General features: G+C 45.0%; 1 protein-coding gene across 2 annotated transcripts in view; it reads right to left on the bottom strand.

Annotated features, from left to right (window-relative positions):
• elf1 (E74-like ETS transcription factor 1) overlaps positions 1–20,073 on the bottom strand; it is a 40,463-nt gene that overhangs the window by 13,226 nt on the left and 7,164 nt on the right. The window contains exons 1-2 of one of the 2 annotated variants that reach the window (XM_088597475.1): positions 8,855–8,966; positions 476–911 (exon numbers count right to left, since the gene is read on the bottom strand). In XM_088597475.1, the coding sequence (XP_088453601.1) occupies positions 476–547 (72 nt within the window). In that variant the 5' untranslated portion in view covers positions 548–911; positions 8,855–8,966. Of the gene's footprint in view, positions 1–475; positions 912–8,854; positions 8,967–20,073 lie in introns of those variants that run through there. The other variant, XM_088597474.1, reaches the window with a different exon arrangement.

Below are 20,073 nucleotides of genomic sequence, written 5' to 3' on the forward strand. Positions count from 1 at the left end.
CTCAGGCCCTGCTGCCCTGCTCCCTCTCTCACAGGCCCTTTCCGTCAGGCTACACACCAAAACAAGCCAGTGTCAACAGAAGGTTAGGCTCAAGGGGAACAATAACGTGCGTGTGAGAGTACAGTAAATAAGGTCTTAACCGAATTCCAGACATACAGTATGTGCAGTTAAGCATTTCCTTCATGCAAGAGACTGGAGCTGGACTGGTGACTGGACTGGATAATTCCATCCGCAGCTCATCTCCAGTCTTGTGAGCACAAACTCAGCTTTGCCAGTGCTTTTTGGTCATTAGCTTCTTACCACACTATTGAGCCACTGAATGCTAAATGCAGTATGATTGTAGACCCTATCCCTATGACAAGAGGACCCTGTTGCTCACGGATACTTTGGTTTCCTTCTCACACAGCCACTCTTTCTGCTCCCTCAAAGAGTCGCAGGTGGGAAGAGTTGCATGTGGGTGTCTGGATGGAGGTACCTGGTGAATTTCGTCCATTCCATTGCTGGCGAATTCGAACACCAGCTCAGTGGGCTGGACTGCAGTCGTCATGACGACCAGAGGAGTGAGCGAGAGACCAGAGAGTGAGCGAGAGAGAGGGCTCCCTCCCCTCAGCAGTTCACCACAAAACAGGAAGTTGTCAGAGAGTCACAGAAAGCTGAACTGTTCTGCGTTTCACAAGAAAGATGTGAAGGGAGGGGGGCTGTTATAGTATCTGGAGCAGGTTCCTTTTTTAACCTCTGTCTTCTTGCTTTGTCTGAATCCTTCTTTCTTTTATGGCCAAAGCCTGATTGGGTAATAATCCAGCAACAGAAAAAAAATCTGGTATTCAGCAGTCACTTCCTGGCTGAGATGAGACAAGATCTTCGCTTTCTGTCACGCTGTCTGTGTCCTGCTGTCCCTAGAGTTTCAAAACCTAGAAGAGAGAGAAAGAGAGGCATTAGGAAATTAGCCCAATTCCTAGCTTAGCAATGCAGCATTAATGTTAACCAAAGGATGAAATGTCATGGCTGGAAATGGACTCAGACACCAAATACAACGTGGAAACAAATTATGTTATGTTACAGTCAGTGTTCGATGCCTCGTTTATACCCCTCAGCCCTTTTCACTCCCAACAACAGAAAAAAACCCTAGAACTTTTAATCCATCCAGCTTCCTCAATTAAATGGATGAATATTGCTGGTAATATGGTAATTTGTTAATGGAAAAGATAAATAATAATTCTGTACTATTTGATTACATTCATCTTGGCTAATATGCTTTACAAATGGCTTAAAAATCTCCTTACTGTCAAAACAGTTCTTTACTACAGTATGTGGCCTTGCTCCCTTGCTACATCTTCTGAATGACAAGGCAGTAGCTGAATGGAGGACAGGGCTCAGAGTTCACAGCCATCAGTCACGCCCCTGACAAGCCCTCGCCCCAAACTGGGTGCAGTTCGGCCTTCCCAGTGCACCAGGGGGGCGGGGAGCTGGGGGGCTCAGTGATCTCCTCAGTAATATGCAGCACCTTCAAGAGCTCCATGTTCTCAATCTCCTGCAGTTCAAAGGCTAAAGCCCTTGCCTGTTTTATAGGAACACTTGATAACCTCGTCATTGAGAGGAGTGAACCAGCACTGCAAGGCTGGTTAACGATTAACAGAAGAACTGGCAGAGCAGTGGGGACAAGTTATGAGATGGCACCCACCTCACCTCGCCCCCCCCCAGCTCTGTCCCTGCCTCCTGCCTCCTGCCTCCTGGCTCGCTGGGGTGGGGCTACTGCTCTGGAATGCCTGCCTGGGGTCAAGCGTGTGCTACAGCTGTTGGATTTGTCCACATGTGGCTCTGCTTTGGAGTGCTAATCCCCAGAGGAGCACAAGAAGGGGGGGGGGGGGTTATTGGCTCATTATGAAGAGGGATAAAACTGAGACACACAACAATGCCCTCCAGCCCCACAGCTGTGCAGGGACAGGTTTCTTCCCCTCTCCAGCCCAGGGCTCCCTGCCCTCCTCCCGGACTGCAGTAGAAGTTGGCAGCTCTAGACCACCGAACTGTGTTCCTTGTGCCAAGGCTTCTGAAGTTCCAGTGGCTCAGAGTGAGAAACAGGATGTCTGGGAAATGGAGGCGGCCCGTCCATCGGTCTCCAGGCTCCCAAGCTTTAATTGCAGGGCAGGGCTGGCTGATCCAACACCTGCCGTGGCTCCAATCACAATGATCAGCTCCTCCCAATGAACTCCTCCAGTCCGCTCAATCAGCCCCAGATCACAAGCCTGCCTCTCCTCCCCAGAGCAGAAATCACAAGAGCACTCTCACCTGTCGGGCCCTGCATATGCCCAGGGTGTCACAGCTCCTTCCGGACCGACTCCCAAGTCATTAAACCAAACAAACTCACACCAGGCCAGCAAGCCTTTCCCCCTCTCACTATCTCTCCCCAGACCCAGACCCCAGCCTGAGGGTCACAGGACCCCCCGTGAACCTGTTCTGTAAACACTTTTTACTGCCACCTTTTGCCATTATCAACACTTTTCCACACTAAACGAGATACACAGGTACACAGGTATAATGTTGTCACATCAGAAGAAACAGTCTACATCCACAGAGGACAAAACTACAACCCATACAGTCTTGTTTGCAGAAGCAGTGCAGAACTAGCTATCGCATAAAGCAATCAGGCCTTCACAGTAGGTGGCGCTACTGATCAGTTCAGCATTTGTGAGCTGAGCCTAAACAGTTAAGCAAAGGAATGGAGGGAGCCTGTCTCACCCTGCCTGTCAGCCTCCACGCTCATTGCAGAGTCAGGTCCCTACAAGCCCATCTCACTGCAGTTTACAGCACTGCCCAGCACACTGCTCCTGCGCCCTGCTGCACGAGGGCCAGCCGGCAGTGCGCAGACAGGACAGACAGAGACCATGCGACGCGCAGGATGACAGCCCCAGGCTACAAAGCAAAAGTGTGAGTTTGACAAAGGAACAGCCTGGTCTGAGCACAACACCGAAGAGACACAGCAATGCTCTGCAAAAACACCTGACCTTCAACAGGAGCCAGGAGGGGTATTTATTTATAAGTCCTGAATTATTTAAACGCAAATAGTGTGCAACCAACATACACATGGAAGCTTCAGCCACAAATCTCGAGCGATTGGGTTCTCACCCAGCTGGCAGGATTCGGAAGACCTGATGAGCTGAAGCAGGTCATCTTTACCGACCAGTGACCAGAAGCTCCAGAATGGAGTTAGAATTCCAGGTGTGATGTTTTACAAACAGCCTGTATCAAACAAGTATTTTAGAAAAGCATCCATTTCTGTGATAAAAAAAAACGATCTCTATTATTCTCATTAAAGAGAGAACAAAATGCATAATGACAAAACACTGGTCCTGCCACAGCTGCAGAGACACTACATTTCCTACAGTGCACCTCCCGCCCCGCCATCACCGTGGCTTCAGGGCTGTGTTGACCATGAAAGGAGGTGCTGTAATTAAACCCATCTGAATGGCTACGTACTGAGTCACTCTGCCCCCGGCAAGCAGTCTGGAAAAATGTGGGAAAAAAAATAAAAGACTGAGAAAGACAAACCCTCCATGTGGCTTACTTAGCAAAAAAAAAAGCCATCTAGTCTGGAACAAGTTTCATCATCAGCACAGAGGAGCCCACCGCCAGCCGAGGGAGTGATTAATAATGAGAAACTGCGATCCTCCTCTGACTCCACAAAATAGCGCTCTGAAGAGGAGGGGCTGGCTCCAAGGCCTTGGTCGCATGGCTTTTCTTAACTTTTTTAAACCTTTCAGCCTCCATGCTTCTTGTAACAGCAAGACAGCAAGATAGCAAGATGAGGTCACTGCCCAGATGGTATTAATACTTCAGAAAGAAGTGGAAACCTCAGAACAGGCCCTGAACTAATGAGCACACGGTCCACTTTGCTGCCCACAGAACTGCTCACTGCGACAAAGGCCTGCAGGACAACTAGTGCTGTATAGTGCACAGAGGTGGGATAAAGGATTTACCTTGCCGGTAAATGCCTCACTGGCCTATTTTGTTATGCGAAAGCCATCATCTTTTTTTTTCTACCCTGCTTTTCATTTACAAGGTTATGGTTCAACCATATAGTTCATACTTCATGTCAGGTGCTAATATAATCGGTTCTATAACCTAGTAGGAAGCAACCAGAGATTAGTTGGTGCTGAATAATTTTAATACAAGCTAATGTATAGTTCTACCACAAAAGTACATTTTGAACAGCTTCAGATTAAGGGTGTCTTATTGTTAATTTGAGCTCTAACAACACTGCATTTTATGAGACATGAGAAGAGAGGAAGTGCAGACGGGGACTTCTACAGTATATCAAATCCATGAATGCTTTGTCTTGTTCGTGAAAGATTCATGAAAGATTCAGCAAGATTGATCCTAGCAACATACAGGCCTTGTCAGATCTGCAGGGGTACTTCAGTCTACCCTTGGAATTGCACAAAACTAATCAGCAAAATTCCATACAACTGCATAAACCCATTGTTTTGGCAGCTGCCATGATAAAGAAACCTGCTAAGAAAAATCAGAATAAAACACAGAGACTTCAAACCCTTAAACGCCTGTTAGTTGTGAAACAAAACCTATTGTGCACTGGACAACTCAGTTAAGAAATTGTGTTGTAATCTCCAGCAAGAGGTACTAAGAATGCACTCAACTATTTAAATGGACTGTAGAATATTTCAGTAACATAGAATGGGCAAACAACGAAAGATCTTCACTCACATTCAAGATTCTTGCAAACCTGACATGCAGTTCATAGATATGTTTTCATGTTATTCAGAACATTATACAGCACCCATTAAATAAATTAATCTTCATTAGTTCATTAGTACTTGAGTCATACCACGACACTCATTGCAATTTCTGGAACACAGGCAAAAAATGATTTTGTGTTTTCCCAGTCCAGACTGAAGACGGCTGCACTATGACAGCACACAATGCTTGACGAAGAACAAAACATCCTAATCTTGACCAGTAATCAGCTACGATACAGCCTAAGTGTCTGCTGCTGCACTGAGAATGCTATGATATGTTAAATACCAGGACAGATACACCTCCTGAGCTTCCAGTAAAAGAATGGAATTTAATCTCAGACACCACAGGGAAACAGAAAATGCCCACCTCAGTCTGTACCTCTACCAGTATTGGCTCAAGATCAGGGCTGTTCTGCCCTTCTGTGTCCAGGTGGACGTCCCTTGCATGGCTTCAGGGTCCAGAAGCCCACCTGTTCGGGACCTCTGGGACGAGGAGGACAAGTGGACAAACTGAGCACACCTGAGGGTTTGTTACTGTATGTGTAACATGAGAAAATGAAGGAAGCACCTCTATCTTAGATCTAAATCTTATTCAGAAACATGGCAAAAAGAAAGGTAAGGGCAATCTCTCATACACCATATCACCTTCATATAAAATAGATACATTCCAAAAGCTACTCCAGGTCTTAACAACCGACTAAAAACTATTGTGCAGATTGCACGTCAAAATACAAATACATTTTGTATTTTGCATTTTCTATCTAAAATTGTGCTGTTAGTATGTAACTCAACATGCAAAAAATAAACAAAACCAATTTTAAAATAATTGGACAATCCAAAAACCTTTTCTGCTTAGAGATTGAAAGGAAAGTAACCAGAATTCAACTCGTTTGCACAAAATGTGTTAAATGTGTTCATGCACATACATGTATGCACACACTTCATATCTTAGCACCTCTCTATTTTTTTTCAGTATGCAATAGCTATAGAAGCCACTGAGGTCTTGTATTTTTAAAAAAAATCTTCCTCTTATCAATGTAAAACAGGCCCTGGTAGTAAATATAGAAGACAGGAAGAGAAAGAGAATACGAGAGAGAAAAGAAACACCCACAAACTGACCTGTGAATCCTACACTCACAGGAAATGCATCACTGAGCGATAGGTTTTCTGTTACTTCCTGACTGTTAGACCACATTTATGCTAACACTTCTCTCTTTTCACTGCAGGGGTGGAAACTCTCTCCTCTCCTTTGCTGCTAAGGCCCCCCTTGATGGCACAATTAACCTGTATCAAACTCACTTCGCTGCCCTGAAACTGCTCATCAGCTGTCAGCTGAGGGGCTGGTGGCTGACGGCGCTCAAGGGCTGTCAGCTGGCTGCAAGGCTGAGGGGGAAAGTCTTGCACAGATAGTTTGTGACCAATTTCTGATTGCACAAATAAAATTAGTCACATCATAATTTAGCCTATAGCGCAAGGTGAAAGCAACAATTCTGCACACAAACCTTGGTTGAACTACTCTTACAAAATATAATATGGAGTCTTCTGTCATCTTACTTGTTTGCTGGTTTGGAAATGCAGTTCTTGAAGAAGAAAGTCACCTACTAGTCCCCCTACAACTCTTACTGTATGCCAGTAATCTGGTTTTCCTCAGAGGTGTCCCATCCCATTATTAACTAGCCCTAAACTTTGCTTAGCTTTTGAGAGCTGACGAAAAAGGCAGCAATGCTGCTTTTGATTTATTTTCGAGAAAGCACAGCCTTTTCTGTCACATGGTTCACATCCAGGAACAAACATCCAACCACTGAAAGGCAGGCTACTCTTGGACAGGCCAGCCTTGACTAATCGAGGGCCAATTTTTAAACTGGATTGTAAAACCAAACGAGAGTTTTTCACCAATGTCAACAGTCGATTTAATGCACATTCCCGAGGAAAAAAGTAGCAGGTTGCATCTGCTACAGGAAATTAGTTTTCTAAGGGGAGCCCCCATCCCCCAGTGTATTTCTTGACTTTTAAAAACACGAAACATGTCGTGAAGTGAAGTGGTTGCACTGAAGGGTCCACAGTCTGCAAAGACAAGCACAGCTCTTTCTCCCAGCATGCACCTGGTTTATTTTAGCCCTACCTCCGCTCTCTGTTCTTTCCCACGTGCTCAGTTCTGGCCTATTTTAGTTATTGAGGTTTCCGTCACCATTAGCACAGTGGTGGTGGACTTAAAATGACTCACTGTCCTTTCAAAACCGACAATAATTTCTAGCTTTTCACCCTCATTAGACTTGAAAAATTATGAAAATAAAAACATCTCATCACTGACAGCTACTGATCATCTCCACCTCTAGATCGGCTGGAGTCTCAGGCTGTTAACTACACTGCACAGGGCAATTTTTCTTTTTCAACAAAGCTGATAAAGTACACTTTAAGACCTGTAACATTCTGTTTGGCTCCTGATTTCTACAGAGACTTGAGACTAGTTTTTACACAGTTTTGATGGGCAGTGGGTTAGTGGTGGCTATGACCTGCAAATTGATTTTGGTTCTTCAGTGCAGGGAGACTGACATACTGGGCGTCACATGTTCCTACACCATGCGGCTATCCAGCGTGAGGCACATGGAGACACACAGGGCCGGATTCCAGATAACTGATAAGATGGAGCTGAACTGAGGCAAGCACATGGGCTGAGAACCTCGAACTACAGGGTGATATGCAAAAAAGAAGGCTTAGTCTGTGAAGCAGTGTGCTTGCACACATTCCTGACACTGTCCCTCTGCCCTGGAGATAGCAGGAGTTTCACTGCCTTGTCCTTCAGTGCACCATGATGAATGCATGCATCAGCTTCACAGAGAAGATTTCGTGAGTATAGCATTTAGGCCCTGAAGTACATTAGATTTTATAGGCTATATAGCTTTTAGCTTTTATTATTTGTTTTTCCAGAAAACCCACAGAGTTCTGTACTTTATTCCCAGTCTCGCTGGCGCAGGACTAGTAATTAATGTGTGCGAATGGAGCTTCGACCGAGGTAATGGCAAACCCCTCCTGCGCTACACCAGACCCTGCTACAGCGCCAAGAACCCCCCACCCCCCTACTGCCAGTTCCTGTCTCAGAGATGGAACTGCTGATCCTCTGTGACACAGGCAGCCGCAGCCTGCCTCCCCTGTGACACTCGGCGGTTTTGCGCTGTACTTTCTGAGAAGTACAAAATGAGTTCCTGTATTTTCAAGCAGTTTTTGATACAAAAATGGCGCTTCATCTCAGTACAGGCCCTCGTCCTGGTACTGTCTCCTTTCCCAGCACCAAGTAAGCCAAAAATGTTGTCCTTTCTAAAATGATTCCACCTCTCTGGCTTTAAATTATATTTAAAACATAGTAGTTGTATTACTGTGAGCCTTTTGTGCCAACTTGTACAAAAGTCTCAGGCAGAATTTTTTTTTAAAAAATTACAATCTCCTATTGAAGCATGAGCCTTTAGACCATTTTTTTTTTAGAAAATAAGAATGAGAGTCAAAACCTTTGAGCTCTTCACCCACATCCTTGGTGCTGATCCTCATACAGTCTGCAAAAGAATCCAGCATAATGAATTCTACATTCATTATGCATTCGCAATGGTCCGAGATAATTTATTAGTTAAACCTTGAGTATACCCTCTCGTGAAGCCTGGTCCCTTCCTGTAGGAACTGGACTTCTCTTCTGATGACCATTACACAAAGAGGCAGGGATGAGAGACACACCGCGGTCCAATGGACACTTGCAGAATATGAACCCCTGATAGGAAACCTGCCAAAAGACACTGAACATCTGGGGCCAGAAAAGGCGACAGAACCAGACTATTACAAGATTAAGCTGTGCAAGGAATCGCGAAGGTGCCACTAGAGCCCTGTGGTTTTGCATCCTGTTTAAACCGGCAGTCCAGCAGTAGACCTGTGGCTTCTCATCCCAATCCTGCTCCATGCTTCAAAAGAATGCATGCCAACCTAGAGCAAATATCCTGGCCTGTTACTGAATGCCAAATGTAGATAGATTCCATCAAGCAAGTGCTATGTGAATGACATTTCCCTCAAAACAGCAGAAGAAAATTGGAAAAGCCAGCATAAATAGACTACACACTCACACAAGATTCCACAGAGCTCGGCAGCTGCTGACCCATGGCTGTGAACAGGGACCCGCTGCCCTCTTCTCTACTCGGAGAACTGAAATGTGTTCACCCACAGCAGGACGGCTCTTCAGGGTGGCCACACAAAACAGAGAGGAACCGTCGCAAAGGGTTGTGACAACAAGACAGGAAATTGCATCAAAAGGACTCTGAAAAACCATCTTCAGATTCAGTGAACTTAATAATAAACAATGACAAGACCAAGGAAAAGAATAGTCACACAACAAACAAAGCACTGTTCAAACTGTTAATTTCCAAATAGTTATGCTGTGGTATTCTTGGTCAACGTCTGAGCAGCAAGCAAGCAGCCCTGTGTCACTCAGTGCAATATTTAAACACATGTGTGGATGAAAAAAGAACACTTAACACTAAAGACAAAACAACTGCTGCTCAGTTTCTTTAACATTCCGTTCAGACTAAGGAGGGTTTTTGCAAATGTTTTTTGTGTAAAGCAGAGTTATGACAAAGTCAAAAGACCTCAGAGCAACATGTCTGAGGGTGCAGGACCCAAAAGACATCTGTGGGTGCAAATTCCAAACACATGTGACTGTACAGATGGGTTAAATAAAATGGCCTAACCCAAGACAGGCACGCCCATCCTCAGCCTGTCTAGTGCTGCGAGACGCCACGAGCAGCACTTCTCAGATGGATCCGGCTGCCTGAACAACAACAATTAGCTGTCATTTGGCAATGGAGAACATCGCTTTAGTTTCTGTGGGAAACACAGAAGTCTCGTCAGTGAGCCACTGAGACTAAATATGGAATCAGAAGAATATTCAGATATTTATTTCATGTTAATCCCAACAGTGGATGCCTGATTTATGCCCGTGATTGTGTGAGCTGGTTTATGCAATCCTGTGTTCCACCCATGTGAGAAACCACAAGCCATCGCCAAACTAGCCTTGCGAATCTCCCACCGCAGGGCACTGCAGCATAGGAGCGCCGCCATTTATCCTTCAACACCGGCTTAGCAGGCTGCCTGGCGCTCAGCACTGCAGTTACATCCAACAGCCACACAACACTACGCACACAGGCAGAAGCGACACCCCATCTCATATCTGGACACGCAAACTGAAAAGGCGTGCATTTCTCATCTGTCTGAGAAAGGCCTTCCTGCACGAGCAACATCTCCGCTGCAGAAATTTTTTAAATACTTTGGTTTGAAGACACTTTTGTTATTTTGGCTGCTGTGTACGTATCTGGTACAAGACCAGACTGGAAAATAAAAACATAGCCACAGCTCAGCGTATCTCCTTGGCCCTCTCTCAGAGCCCGGGTAGAGTGTACGCACACACTGAACAAAACTTCTCATGCAACAAAAATGAACAGGAGTGGGTTTCAGAAACTCTCACAGTGCAGGCTTTCCCTTACGCTGCCTGCTATGAAGTTGGAAAAATCTCTTTAGCACCAGAAAGGTGAAGTATGATCCTGTTACATAAAGAAACTGAGACTGACTTGGCGACAACATCCCCTTTTCTGCCGTGGTTGAAGGGGAACCAAAAAGGCCTTTCAGTGCCTCTCTGTCTGTACAGGTTTACCTTTTAAGACTCTAACTAGTAAAAGAAAGAGCCAAAGGCGAAGCCAGGCACCTGAAACCCCGAGTGGGATGGAGGCAGGCGAGGGGCTAGCTCTGGGCGGAGGGCCACGGGCCAGGACACGCTCCGTCAGGCCAGAGGCTCAGGACAAGCAGGGCCTCCGCCAGACTTTCACAACCCCGGTCCCGCCCTGCAGCCCCGTTTACACTCATACCACGGCTGACATGTCATAGCACGGGAAGACTGGAAAAACACAAACTCAGAACACAACAGCAAAACAGGCATGAGTCATGCCTGCTCCTGGCTTTGGACTTTTTTTTTCAGCTTCAAGTCTTGATCTGTGCGATGAGAGGCCTCGGTGTCAGGCAGTGGGGGGAGAGATAACAGCTGGGCTGCAGCGTAACGCCATGCACCCCCCACCCCTCCACACGCGACTCAAAGCAAGGGGGAAGAACAGACTGCATGGCACAGCTGGGAAAGCCACTGCAGTCTCCAGCCCCCGAAAACACACGACACTTTAGCTCCCAAAAAACCTGGATCACAGTGGCTTCACATCCGCTCAGATCCTGGGCGGGAATGTATTCTCCAGATTCCGATAAGAAGACTTCAGACTGTTCTAGAGCAGCTTTCTCAAGACGATGCACACAATTGCTGAGGACAACACAAGTCCCAGCAACATGACTGCACTATGAAGTGTAACCAGGACCAACATTCAGAAAAGCTGTAATCTCACTAAACATTTGCAAAGCTGACTGCAGTCTGTGAGTAGGAAAATAAGCCCTTACGAGGTTCAGCTCGTTAGTTAGGGATCAATATCTCCTGCTCTATCCTCTAGCAGGGATGATTTATGCCATGTCAAGATTCACCCACGAACAATACCAAATAAAATTCAGGACCTGACAGGACAGTACAGGACAAAATTTCAGATGCATCTGTAGATGAAGACTTGTTTAAGGACAAGGCCAATCGGATCTTTAAAAAGATTCATTCATCTCTTATTATTACTGACAAATGATCTTAATACTGAAAAATCATTTAATTTTACTGTGGTATGAATTAAGTGTAGACATATTTTGCTTCTCAATTCCAAAGTCCATTTTTCCACTTCTTTACAGAGTTTCCACTAGGTGCTGTACACAGAGGAAGCAGTGAATGTCCCAATATGGCATTGAATAATTGGAACAACATTATAATGCAACTCTGCCACATTTCCCCATATCATTTCCCCTCCTTCTGCCTTAAAGTTCCTTTGCAGTAGCTGGGGTAGTTTTCGTCAGCATTTCATGCTTCAGTACAAGCAGAAATCACAAAACAGTAACATGCAGGACAAAGGCAACAGCCTCTGTGGTAAACAAAACATGAGAGAAGAGAAAAAAATGCAGATGATAAAACAGGCGTTTGTGTATCGTAAGAATGCCATGTGACTGAACCACGCCTGGCATGGCAGAGATGCAGTATTAAAATGACGCCACTGGGCCAGAGTTCCTGTGGGGAGGCCAGGTGCCAGCCACACCCTCGTCAGGCTGTGCTAGGTCCCTCGGTTGGCGACCGGCTCATTCAACAGAGTAAGAATGCAGACACATTCCTGTGCTCCCCACATACCCTCCTCTAGCTAAAAAGGCTGCACATTGTGAGAGGAGATTTTGGGTGGAGATCCTGAAAGACAGAGTGCTTTTATTTTCTGCCTACAGCCAATTCCCTAGGGGTTGTGGTATTTTCATTAACAAAAATGCTTATTTTTACATCACTGTGGACTTCTCCCTAGGCTCTTTTAATACCCTCTGGGCTCCTTGGAGAACTCTAAAATGTAGGCAGAATTTTAGATATAAATGAGGAAAACTCACCTAAACTAACTGATCAAATTCTCCACTGGAACTATACACTGGTGAGCAACAGAGGCGTCAGCTGACTGGAACATTAATCCTACACATGTTCCTATCCAGGGGTCTTTACAGTAAAACCTCCAGGCTTGCCGGCACTGTTAATGCTAAGTCTAAGGCAGGTGTGGAAGAGCTGTTTTTGGAGACTCTGACATCAGAAGTCAAATTTCTCTGTCTGATTTGTACTGAAATACCTCCCCTGACTGAGATGCCCATCCTGCAGAGATGGGGCTGAATCCATGCAGACAGCCCGGGATAAACTGTGCACCAGTTAATGAGGTCCCCATTCACCTCCACCTGGAGCTCAAGATGCAATTGGGTTGGTTTTCCTAGCTAATCCTGCTTCTGCATTAAGAAGAGAGTAACATTAATTTTCTTCTAAACTGCTCCCCTAACCCCCCCATCACTCTCTGACACAATATGAGCTAATAAAGCACCTCTGTTTGCCTACCTCTGAAACACTGCCCAGTACTTTGTACAGGATTAATACAAAGTGTTAATCCAGTATAATCAACATGTCCTTTATCAGTTTAGCGCAGTGTGACACAGCAGCCTTTGTACAAAATGGCCATGCCATGTGACCTGCTATTCTTATGTTATTTCTAATTTAAAAAGTTAAACACACAGGTAAGTTAACAAACTTAGGAACAAATATCTGGTAGTGGCACAAGAAAATGCTAGCAGACTCTACTTTGAGATTTTTTATTTTTTGTCATTCATTTTACTTCTGAAGAGGACACAGACGAGAATACTGGGGAATTTTCTGCACATTCTTCAGCCCATGATGTCACTTTGCCAACATGGTGGAAGTCCTGGGAAGACACTGCATTGCGTCCAGGATGACACCACCCTCTTGAGCCCCTGATGTAGCACCTCTGGCTCAGTTCCTAAGTGGCTCATCTACCCCAGTTTGACACACTTGTCACTCACTACAGAACCTGGAGCCCTTAGGAATAACCCATAGCCAAACAAGCCAGCAGCAAAGTGTCAGATCCTGGAGCAAACCCGCATGGTTCTCAGCACCTATCCAGACTCAGACACTGATATGTTGATCTGTAATGAAAGATGAGACTGAGCAGGCAGACTGAGCCCTGTCGTCACTCCACATTCAATAGTGCTCCATTTTCTCTTCCTGGTTTTGGACAGAGGCTCTGTCCTTCCAGTAAGTACTAAATTGACCCTTAATTGCTTAACAAACCAAGGTGCTGCAGATCACTTTGACAATGAAGGATCTCTCTGGATGAAATGCCTGCTGAACTTACTGCGTCACCATGTTGAGGAACAACCCAGAAAAATCCAGAGCTCCTTCCCACCCACTGAACTCCCACTCATACAAGGCGTTTTATAGCTAGTCAGTGATCCATCACAATAAGAAAACTTGCTGATCCTGAATGCATGCAAATGAAATTAAGATTCTTTAAAAGGATCAACAGCAACCCAGCTCTCTTTTACCAAGAATTCAGTGCTGTTACAGCTCCACAGTAGTCTCGCCACTTCGACTGAGGTTTAAGAATGTGGTCAGGCCAACCACTTTTATTAGCAAAAGAAAGAGGCAAAGAGCAAAATCTGAAAGGTTCTGCACCAGTACATATGTACAGCTTTTATTATGAACCGATACAAACTGCTGTTCATTTTTAGAAGATCAAGCCTAGTGGCTGTCTAAGTGGCCCCTGTCTTTTATTGGCACCTTCCATGCAAAAGACAATAAACTAAAATGTAAACATTCCCCTCAAAGGCAGCTATAGGGAGTACAGCCCACATTCAATTGCACTGCAAGCTGATCTGTTTGGACAGTTGGCTATTCTGCGTATTTACAACATTTACCGCCTGCCTTATCACATTTCATGAAGGAAGGGAACAGGGTGGCTCAGTGTGTTTAGTGCTGGATTCAGGACCTCTTTCCAGGCTTCTGTTTTTGGACAGTGACCTGCCCAAGAGTAACAAGTGACCGAAGGAAAACGTAACGAGAAAAAGTAACCAACAAAACCCTTTGAAGTTTTGCAAAGGGCAAAGTAAAAAACTCAAACCAAAAGCTCTTGTTGTCGTTTTTGGTGACAGTGACCTTTTATTCTGTTAAACAGGCACAACAAAAAAATTATGTAACAAGGCAGATTCCTTCAAATTCAAAACCTGGCATCTTATGTTCAAGGCCACTGCTGTACTTCCCCAGGATGAGAAGGAAGAGAAAGGGGCTGTCGAGCAGGCCCAGGGTGGGTATAAATAGCCCCCTGTCTGCAGCCAGTGTGCGAGATCTGCTCCGTCACTCGTTGCAGCCTGCCCTGTGCCCTGGCTCGGGGTATCTAGGACAGCTCAGACTCAGGGGCACAAACCCTCTCGCACCGCTGGCTCTCCTCGAGAGAGAGAACCCACAAAATATCCCACCCCTTTTCAGTCCAAGCCTCTCGAAACAATCACACCAAGTTCTTCAAAGTGGAGAGCTGGAATGCGCAGACAAGATGAGCCTGATTATCTCTTATCTATGGTGAGTGGCATGGTCTCATCAGCACACTGCACCCACAGGAGCAAAATACTCTGTGGCAACGCAAGAAGACTCTGTTGTGTTGTAGCAAATGCACTTCTCTTTTCAACACATGAAGATCTAATGATATGAGCTGTGATCTTTTTGTGTTGGATTTCTTTAAATCCAACATTACCATAAGGTTTGCAATGGACTGGCGTCCCGTCCTGGGCCCAGGGTCAGATGGCTGGTTGGATTAAGCCAAATCATGAATCCTTAGACTCCAGCTCAATAAATCTGTAGTATTCATTTCAGAATCATTCATTCCTGACACAGCAAACTAACCTGAGACTGAGCACTGGGGTAATTGAATGGAGACTTCCTGAAGGACTTTGAAACGGACACCCATTACAGCATTTAACACTTCATACACACTCTGCTTCTAAGTTCAAGTTAGAAGTCCACAGAAGAACTTTGCAACCTATAAACTAAAGCTGATTTGGTAAAACAATGTTTATCAATGTTTTATTTTGTATAGGACAGTGTACAAAAATTGTACCAAAGACTAAAATAACGTGGGTCTCAAAACTGGAGTAAATTTCACCTTTACGTTTTAGCTCATAGTATATATACATAGTATTAGCCTTTAGCCCTTTGCTATTCATCCCAGTCCTGAACAGACGTCCAGCGATCTGACAGAGACACCTTCCCACCGGCCCAGACTGAAAGAGAGGCGAGAGACGACCAGGAGTTCCCAGAGGACACAGTGAACTTCTCAGGAACAGGTGAAACACAACTAAGAATGTAGAGCAGAGAAAACATCCCTGACAGGAGAAAAGATAAGGCAAAGACAAAGTCCAAACCAGGCCCGAGCTGATCCTGGCTAACATAAAGTGGACTGAGCACATGTGACATCCTAATGCTGGGCCATCGCAGGGCTACCCCCAGCAATGCTGGTCTCCCTGAGCAGCTGGCTGGACTTTGCTCCAGGGTACAACAGCAGTGCACCTATTGCCTCTATTGTCCAGCAGCTAACCCACTGTTCTATGCCTTCCCCTTAAGAAATGATAAACCAGTATAATTATTACTTCATTTTAGTCACTGAAATCAGGAAAACAGAGTAAACCCAAAGAGGAAAACCAGCACAGCTCGCTAACAACACACATCAACTTCCTCACAAGACAAGAACAGAGACTTTCCACAAGTCCCTCAGAGCTTCTGATCCCACCCTGGAGCCTTAGCTGACTTTCCAGCTTCATGGTGAAAATCGCAGCCAGCAGGCGGCAGGCTGTGTGGTGTCTCTGCCGCCACTTACAGGGATGTCTGATGAGGGGAGAGACGGGGATCAGAGGGTGGGGTGGGGCCCGTAAAACCTGGGTCACCCTTCACAAGCAGCAGAGTCACATTTACAACAAGGCGTGCAGAAACAGCACCACTGCACTATGCGCAGGGAAAACCTTGTAATGCTTGAAATGCACAAGTAACAGGTCAGGAGAATGTCTAGTAAAAATACCTCTACTGACTGCTGTCACTTCCTGCAGGCAATGGGTGAGGAGCTCACTCCTTGGCAAGTTTTAAAAAAAGAAGAAAAATTGCTGTGAGCCACATGGTTTTCAAAACAGTTCAGTAAAATTAAATGTATTAAATCATCCAAACTGTGAATTGCTCACCATCTGTCTAGTTCTGTTATAGCCTTTCGGAGAAATAAAGAAAAAGATGTTCAATCTCTTTATGCACTAACATGAAAACAGATATAGAGCTGTTGTTGGGGAGCACAATGCGCTACACACTCCATGACAGGAGAAAAAAAAAAGTTAAAAACAAACCAGCCCCAAACACAACCAAATAATAATCACTTGTTGATGGGCCAGAAAGGTTTTGCCACATGCAAATAAGAAACTTTCCCTATCTATCCAGGGCTTCATGGAACGTTAGTCCAGGAGAGGAAGGAACAGAGGCGCTGTGACGATGTGTTTGTCTGGCTGTGGATCAGACGAGCGGGGCTTTGTTCAGCAGGGCTGGGCTCCGAGAGCAGAGAGCACACGGCCAACACAAACAGCGGCCTGGAGGTGAAGCCGAGAGGCGCTTTGCATTGCTAAGAGCCACTGTATACCTGAGCGAACAATAGACCAGCTGGGAGTGGCCGTTGCTAGGGAACAGGCTTTAGGTTTCAGTAATATGACTTTTTTATTAACGTCAGAAACAGAAAGAGGGAAGGGGGGAAAATGCACACCCCCTCCCCACGCAGGATTCACAACTGGAACCACAACAGAAAGCTGATCATTGCCCTGGGATGCACAGCCTTGATACCTGAATTGCTGTCAATGCTACAATTTATGATCTACTGCAGTGTCTGGGTTAATTAAGCAATTAAGGTTTAAGTCAGTACTTAACTTACTGGAAGTGTCCATGTTCTGAAACGGTGCAGAGTCCAGGTGCTAACGCTGAGCAGCCCTGGTCGCTGGTCAGATCATCAGGACAGGCACACTCAACACTTAGTGGACCCACTGCAAACACTTCGAAACAAGAAACCTCAACTACGAAAAAAAATGATTTTCTGACATGCAATTCAGGAATGTTCGTACAAATGGCAATCCTAACAAGTGGCTGTACCCCTGGAGTCTCTGCAAGTACTGAAATCTGTATGGATCTACACGAACTGCTCTGCTATCCTGCTCCTGCTCACCCCTGTGCAGAAGAAAAGACTCGGAGATCTCAGAAGTGTGCCTTATCCAGTGGAGCTGCACAAACTTCCCACCCCTGGGTATTTGGAAGGAGGAATTATCAAGCATCACCTATCTTTCACTCTGTTTTGAAGCCAATGGCTGTGCAGGATAAGTGGATTAAATACTCCCAAATTAACCCCTCGTTCACCTTCACTCACCTCCATGCCCAAGTTAATAAAGTGCTCAAGTAAAAGAAAAAGGCCAAGAGATGCGTTGCTTGCCCTTCACCCGCATGTTTTAATTGCTACAACATCATGAACGCACCAGCATGCATAAAAAACAGTTCTGAAGATAACAGGAGAGTGAGAAGGCAAGGAAATGAAAGATACCAGATTTCACAGATCTTACAGGTCACATTAAGATAAAAGCAGTACGTCAAACAGAGAGAATGATTCATTATAATTAATTTCTTGTATCTATGTGATGCACTGTTGCTGAGGCACTAAATTTATTTAGTTCAATTCACACTCAAGCAATAGCTCTTTGAGAATCAGACGACTTCCACGGCCCCTAAGAATCAAAGGGACCAGCGGCATCTGTGATAATGCGGTGAACAGGATTTTAGAGCTGTATAGATTAAATATATTGAGCATTAATAAATCAGGTCTACAATGTCCATCTTCTGCATTCTGGCCCCCCAACTGCAGGATGAGCTTCAGTGGCCTAGATTGACAGGAAGTCAACAGCTGACTCCAGAGCTCACCACGAGAGCCCAAAGCAGACCGCGCATCAGCCCCAACGTGTGTGAGCAATAAGGGCTTTATTTCAAATTGAAAAGAACCGTTGAACATCTTAGACGTTTTGTATTGTTCAGCTCTACTGGGCAATTTTCTATCGAACATTTAGCTGATTTGCTTTAAATGTCAGTTAATGTTTTCAGATCTTGAGGTACAAAGGAGCCTTTAGGGCTCGTGGAAGGGAACAGATCATGTCAGTGACAGAGCACATCTGGACTGGAGCTCCTTGTGGCCTTTTCATCATAATAATTAATAATTGCTTACACTTATATAGCGCTTTTCTGGACACTCCACTCAAAGCGCTTTACAGGTAATGGGGACTCCCCTCCACCACCACCAATGTGCAGCCCCACCTGGATGATGCGACGGCAGCCATAGTGCACCAGAACGCTCCCCACACATCAGTTATCAGTGGGGAGGAGAGCAGAGTAATGTAGCCAATTCATAGAGGGGGATTATTAGGAAGCCATGATTGGTAAGGGCCAATTGGAAATTTGGCCAGGACACCGGGGTTACACCCCTACTCTTTTCGAGAAGCGCCCTGGGATTTTTTCATGACCACAGAGAGTCAGGACCTCGGTTTTAAGTCTCATCTGAAGGACGGCGCCAGTTTACAGTATAGTGTCCCCGTCACTATACTGGGGCATTAGGACCCACATGGACCGCAGGGTGAGCGCCCCCTGCTGGCCCCACTAACACCTCTTCCAGCAGCAACCTTAGTTTTTCCCAGGAGGTCTCCCATCCAGGTACTGACCAGGCTCACACCTGCTGAGCTTCAGTGGGTTCACCATGACCCTGTCAAGGGCAAGCGGTTTTCTGATAAAGGGCTGACACCTGACGAAGACTCAGTCAGATGTGATTGGTTAATATGCTTGATTGGACACTACAGCATTTAACACTGGCTGCTCCTGAATAGTTTTCCTGCAGTGACCTTGATCATGTTTCTGAAGATCTGATCAATGAGACTGCATTAGGGTTTCTTCATACCCAAAATGAGCTGTATTAATAAGTGCTGAAGTTGTCATAATACTTTATACTACTGGAGTAAATATGCGATGCTCAGAAAACTATATTGTATCTCCTGACTGTAACCAAAACCTCCAATACGTTTGTACAGCAGCATATATACACATATTCAATATTTGAATGTTTGTACATATTTAAATTTATTGTAGCAATTATTTCCAAAGATAGGAAAATTACCTGTGTATTTTAAATTTTTGCGAACACTTGTGAAATATTGTGACCCCTAGATGATAAAGCACAGCTTGGAATGCTGTAATTCAAGGGCTTTGCTATCCTAATCTTGAGAACTCCAGCCATCTTCTGGAGACCTTTTCCTTTCTAACAGCAAACACTAACTGCCTTTCGAGGATAAACACACCACAAAACATCAGCCTCATGACTCATGAGTTCTCAGGGGATTTGCATTTATTTGGGTATGATGGCAGTAGGCCACTTAAAAATAGCTACCTACAAAAGCACCAACCGAAATTTGTACTTTAGTTAATTAAGTGTGATCTGTAATAATAATTACAAATGAAATGCATATAAAGACTAACTCATTCCTGTAAAGGATTTATTTTGCTTTATCCTTAATCATAAAGTAATCACTGTAATTTATTCTAATTGGTTTTCAGTTTTCTCAAATGAGCAGGGGTTTAATTTCAACAGCAATGCTCTTATGCTTTCAGATTAAGTTCAATTTCCACCAGCTCTGCACTCCTGACATAAAACCAATGACCCCCAAACAAGAGCGGTTTCTGACTTTCCAGCACTATTTGACTATCTTCTCCAACCATTCAAAAAACCACTATTATTTCACAAAGCAAAGCCTGCTA

The sequence above is a fragment of the Lepisosteus platostomus genome, chromosome 10, assembly GCF_059453375.1.
Source record: "Lepisosteus platostomus isolate fLepPlt1 chromosome 10, fLepPlt1.hap1, whole genome shotgun sequence".
Lineage (NCBI taxonomy): Eukaryota > Metazoa > Chordata > Actinopteri > Semionotiformes > Lepisosteidae > Lepisosteus > Lepisosteus platostomus.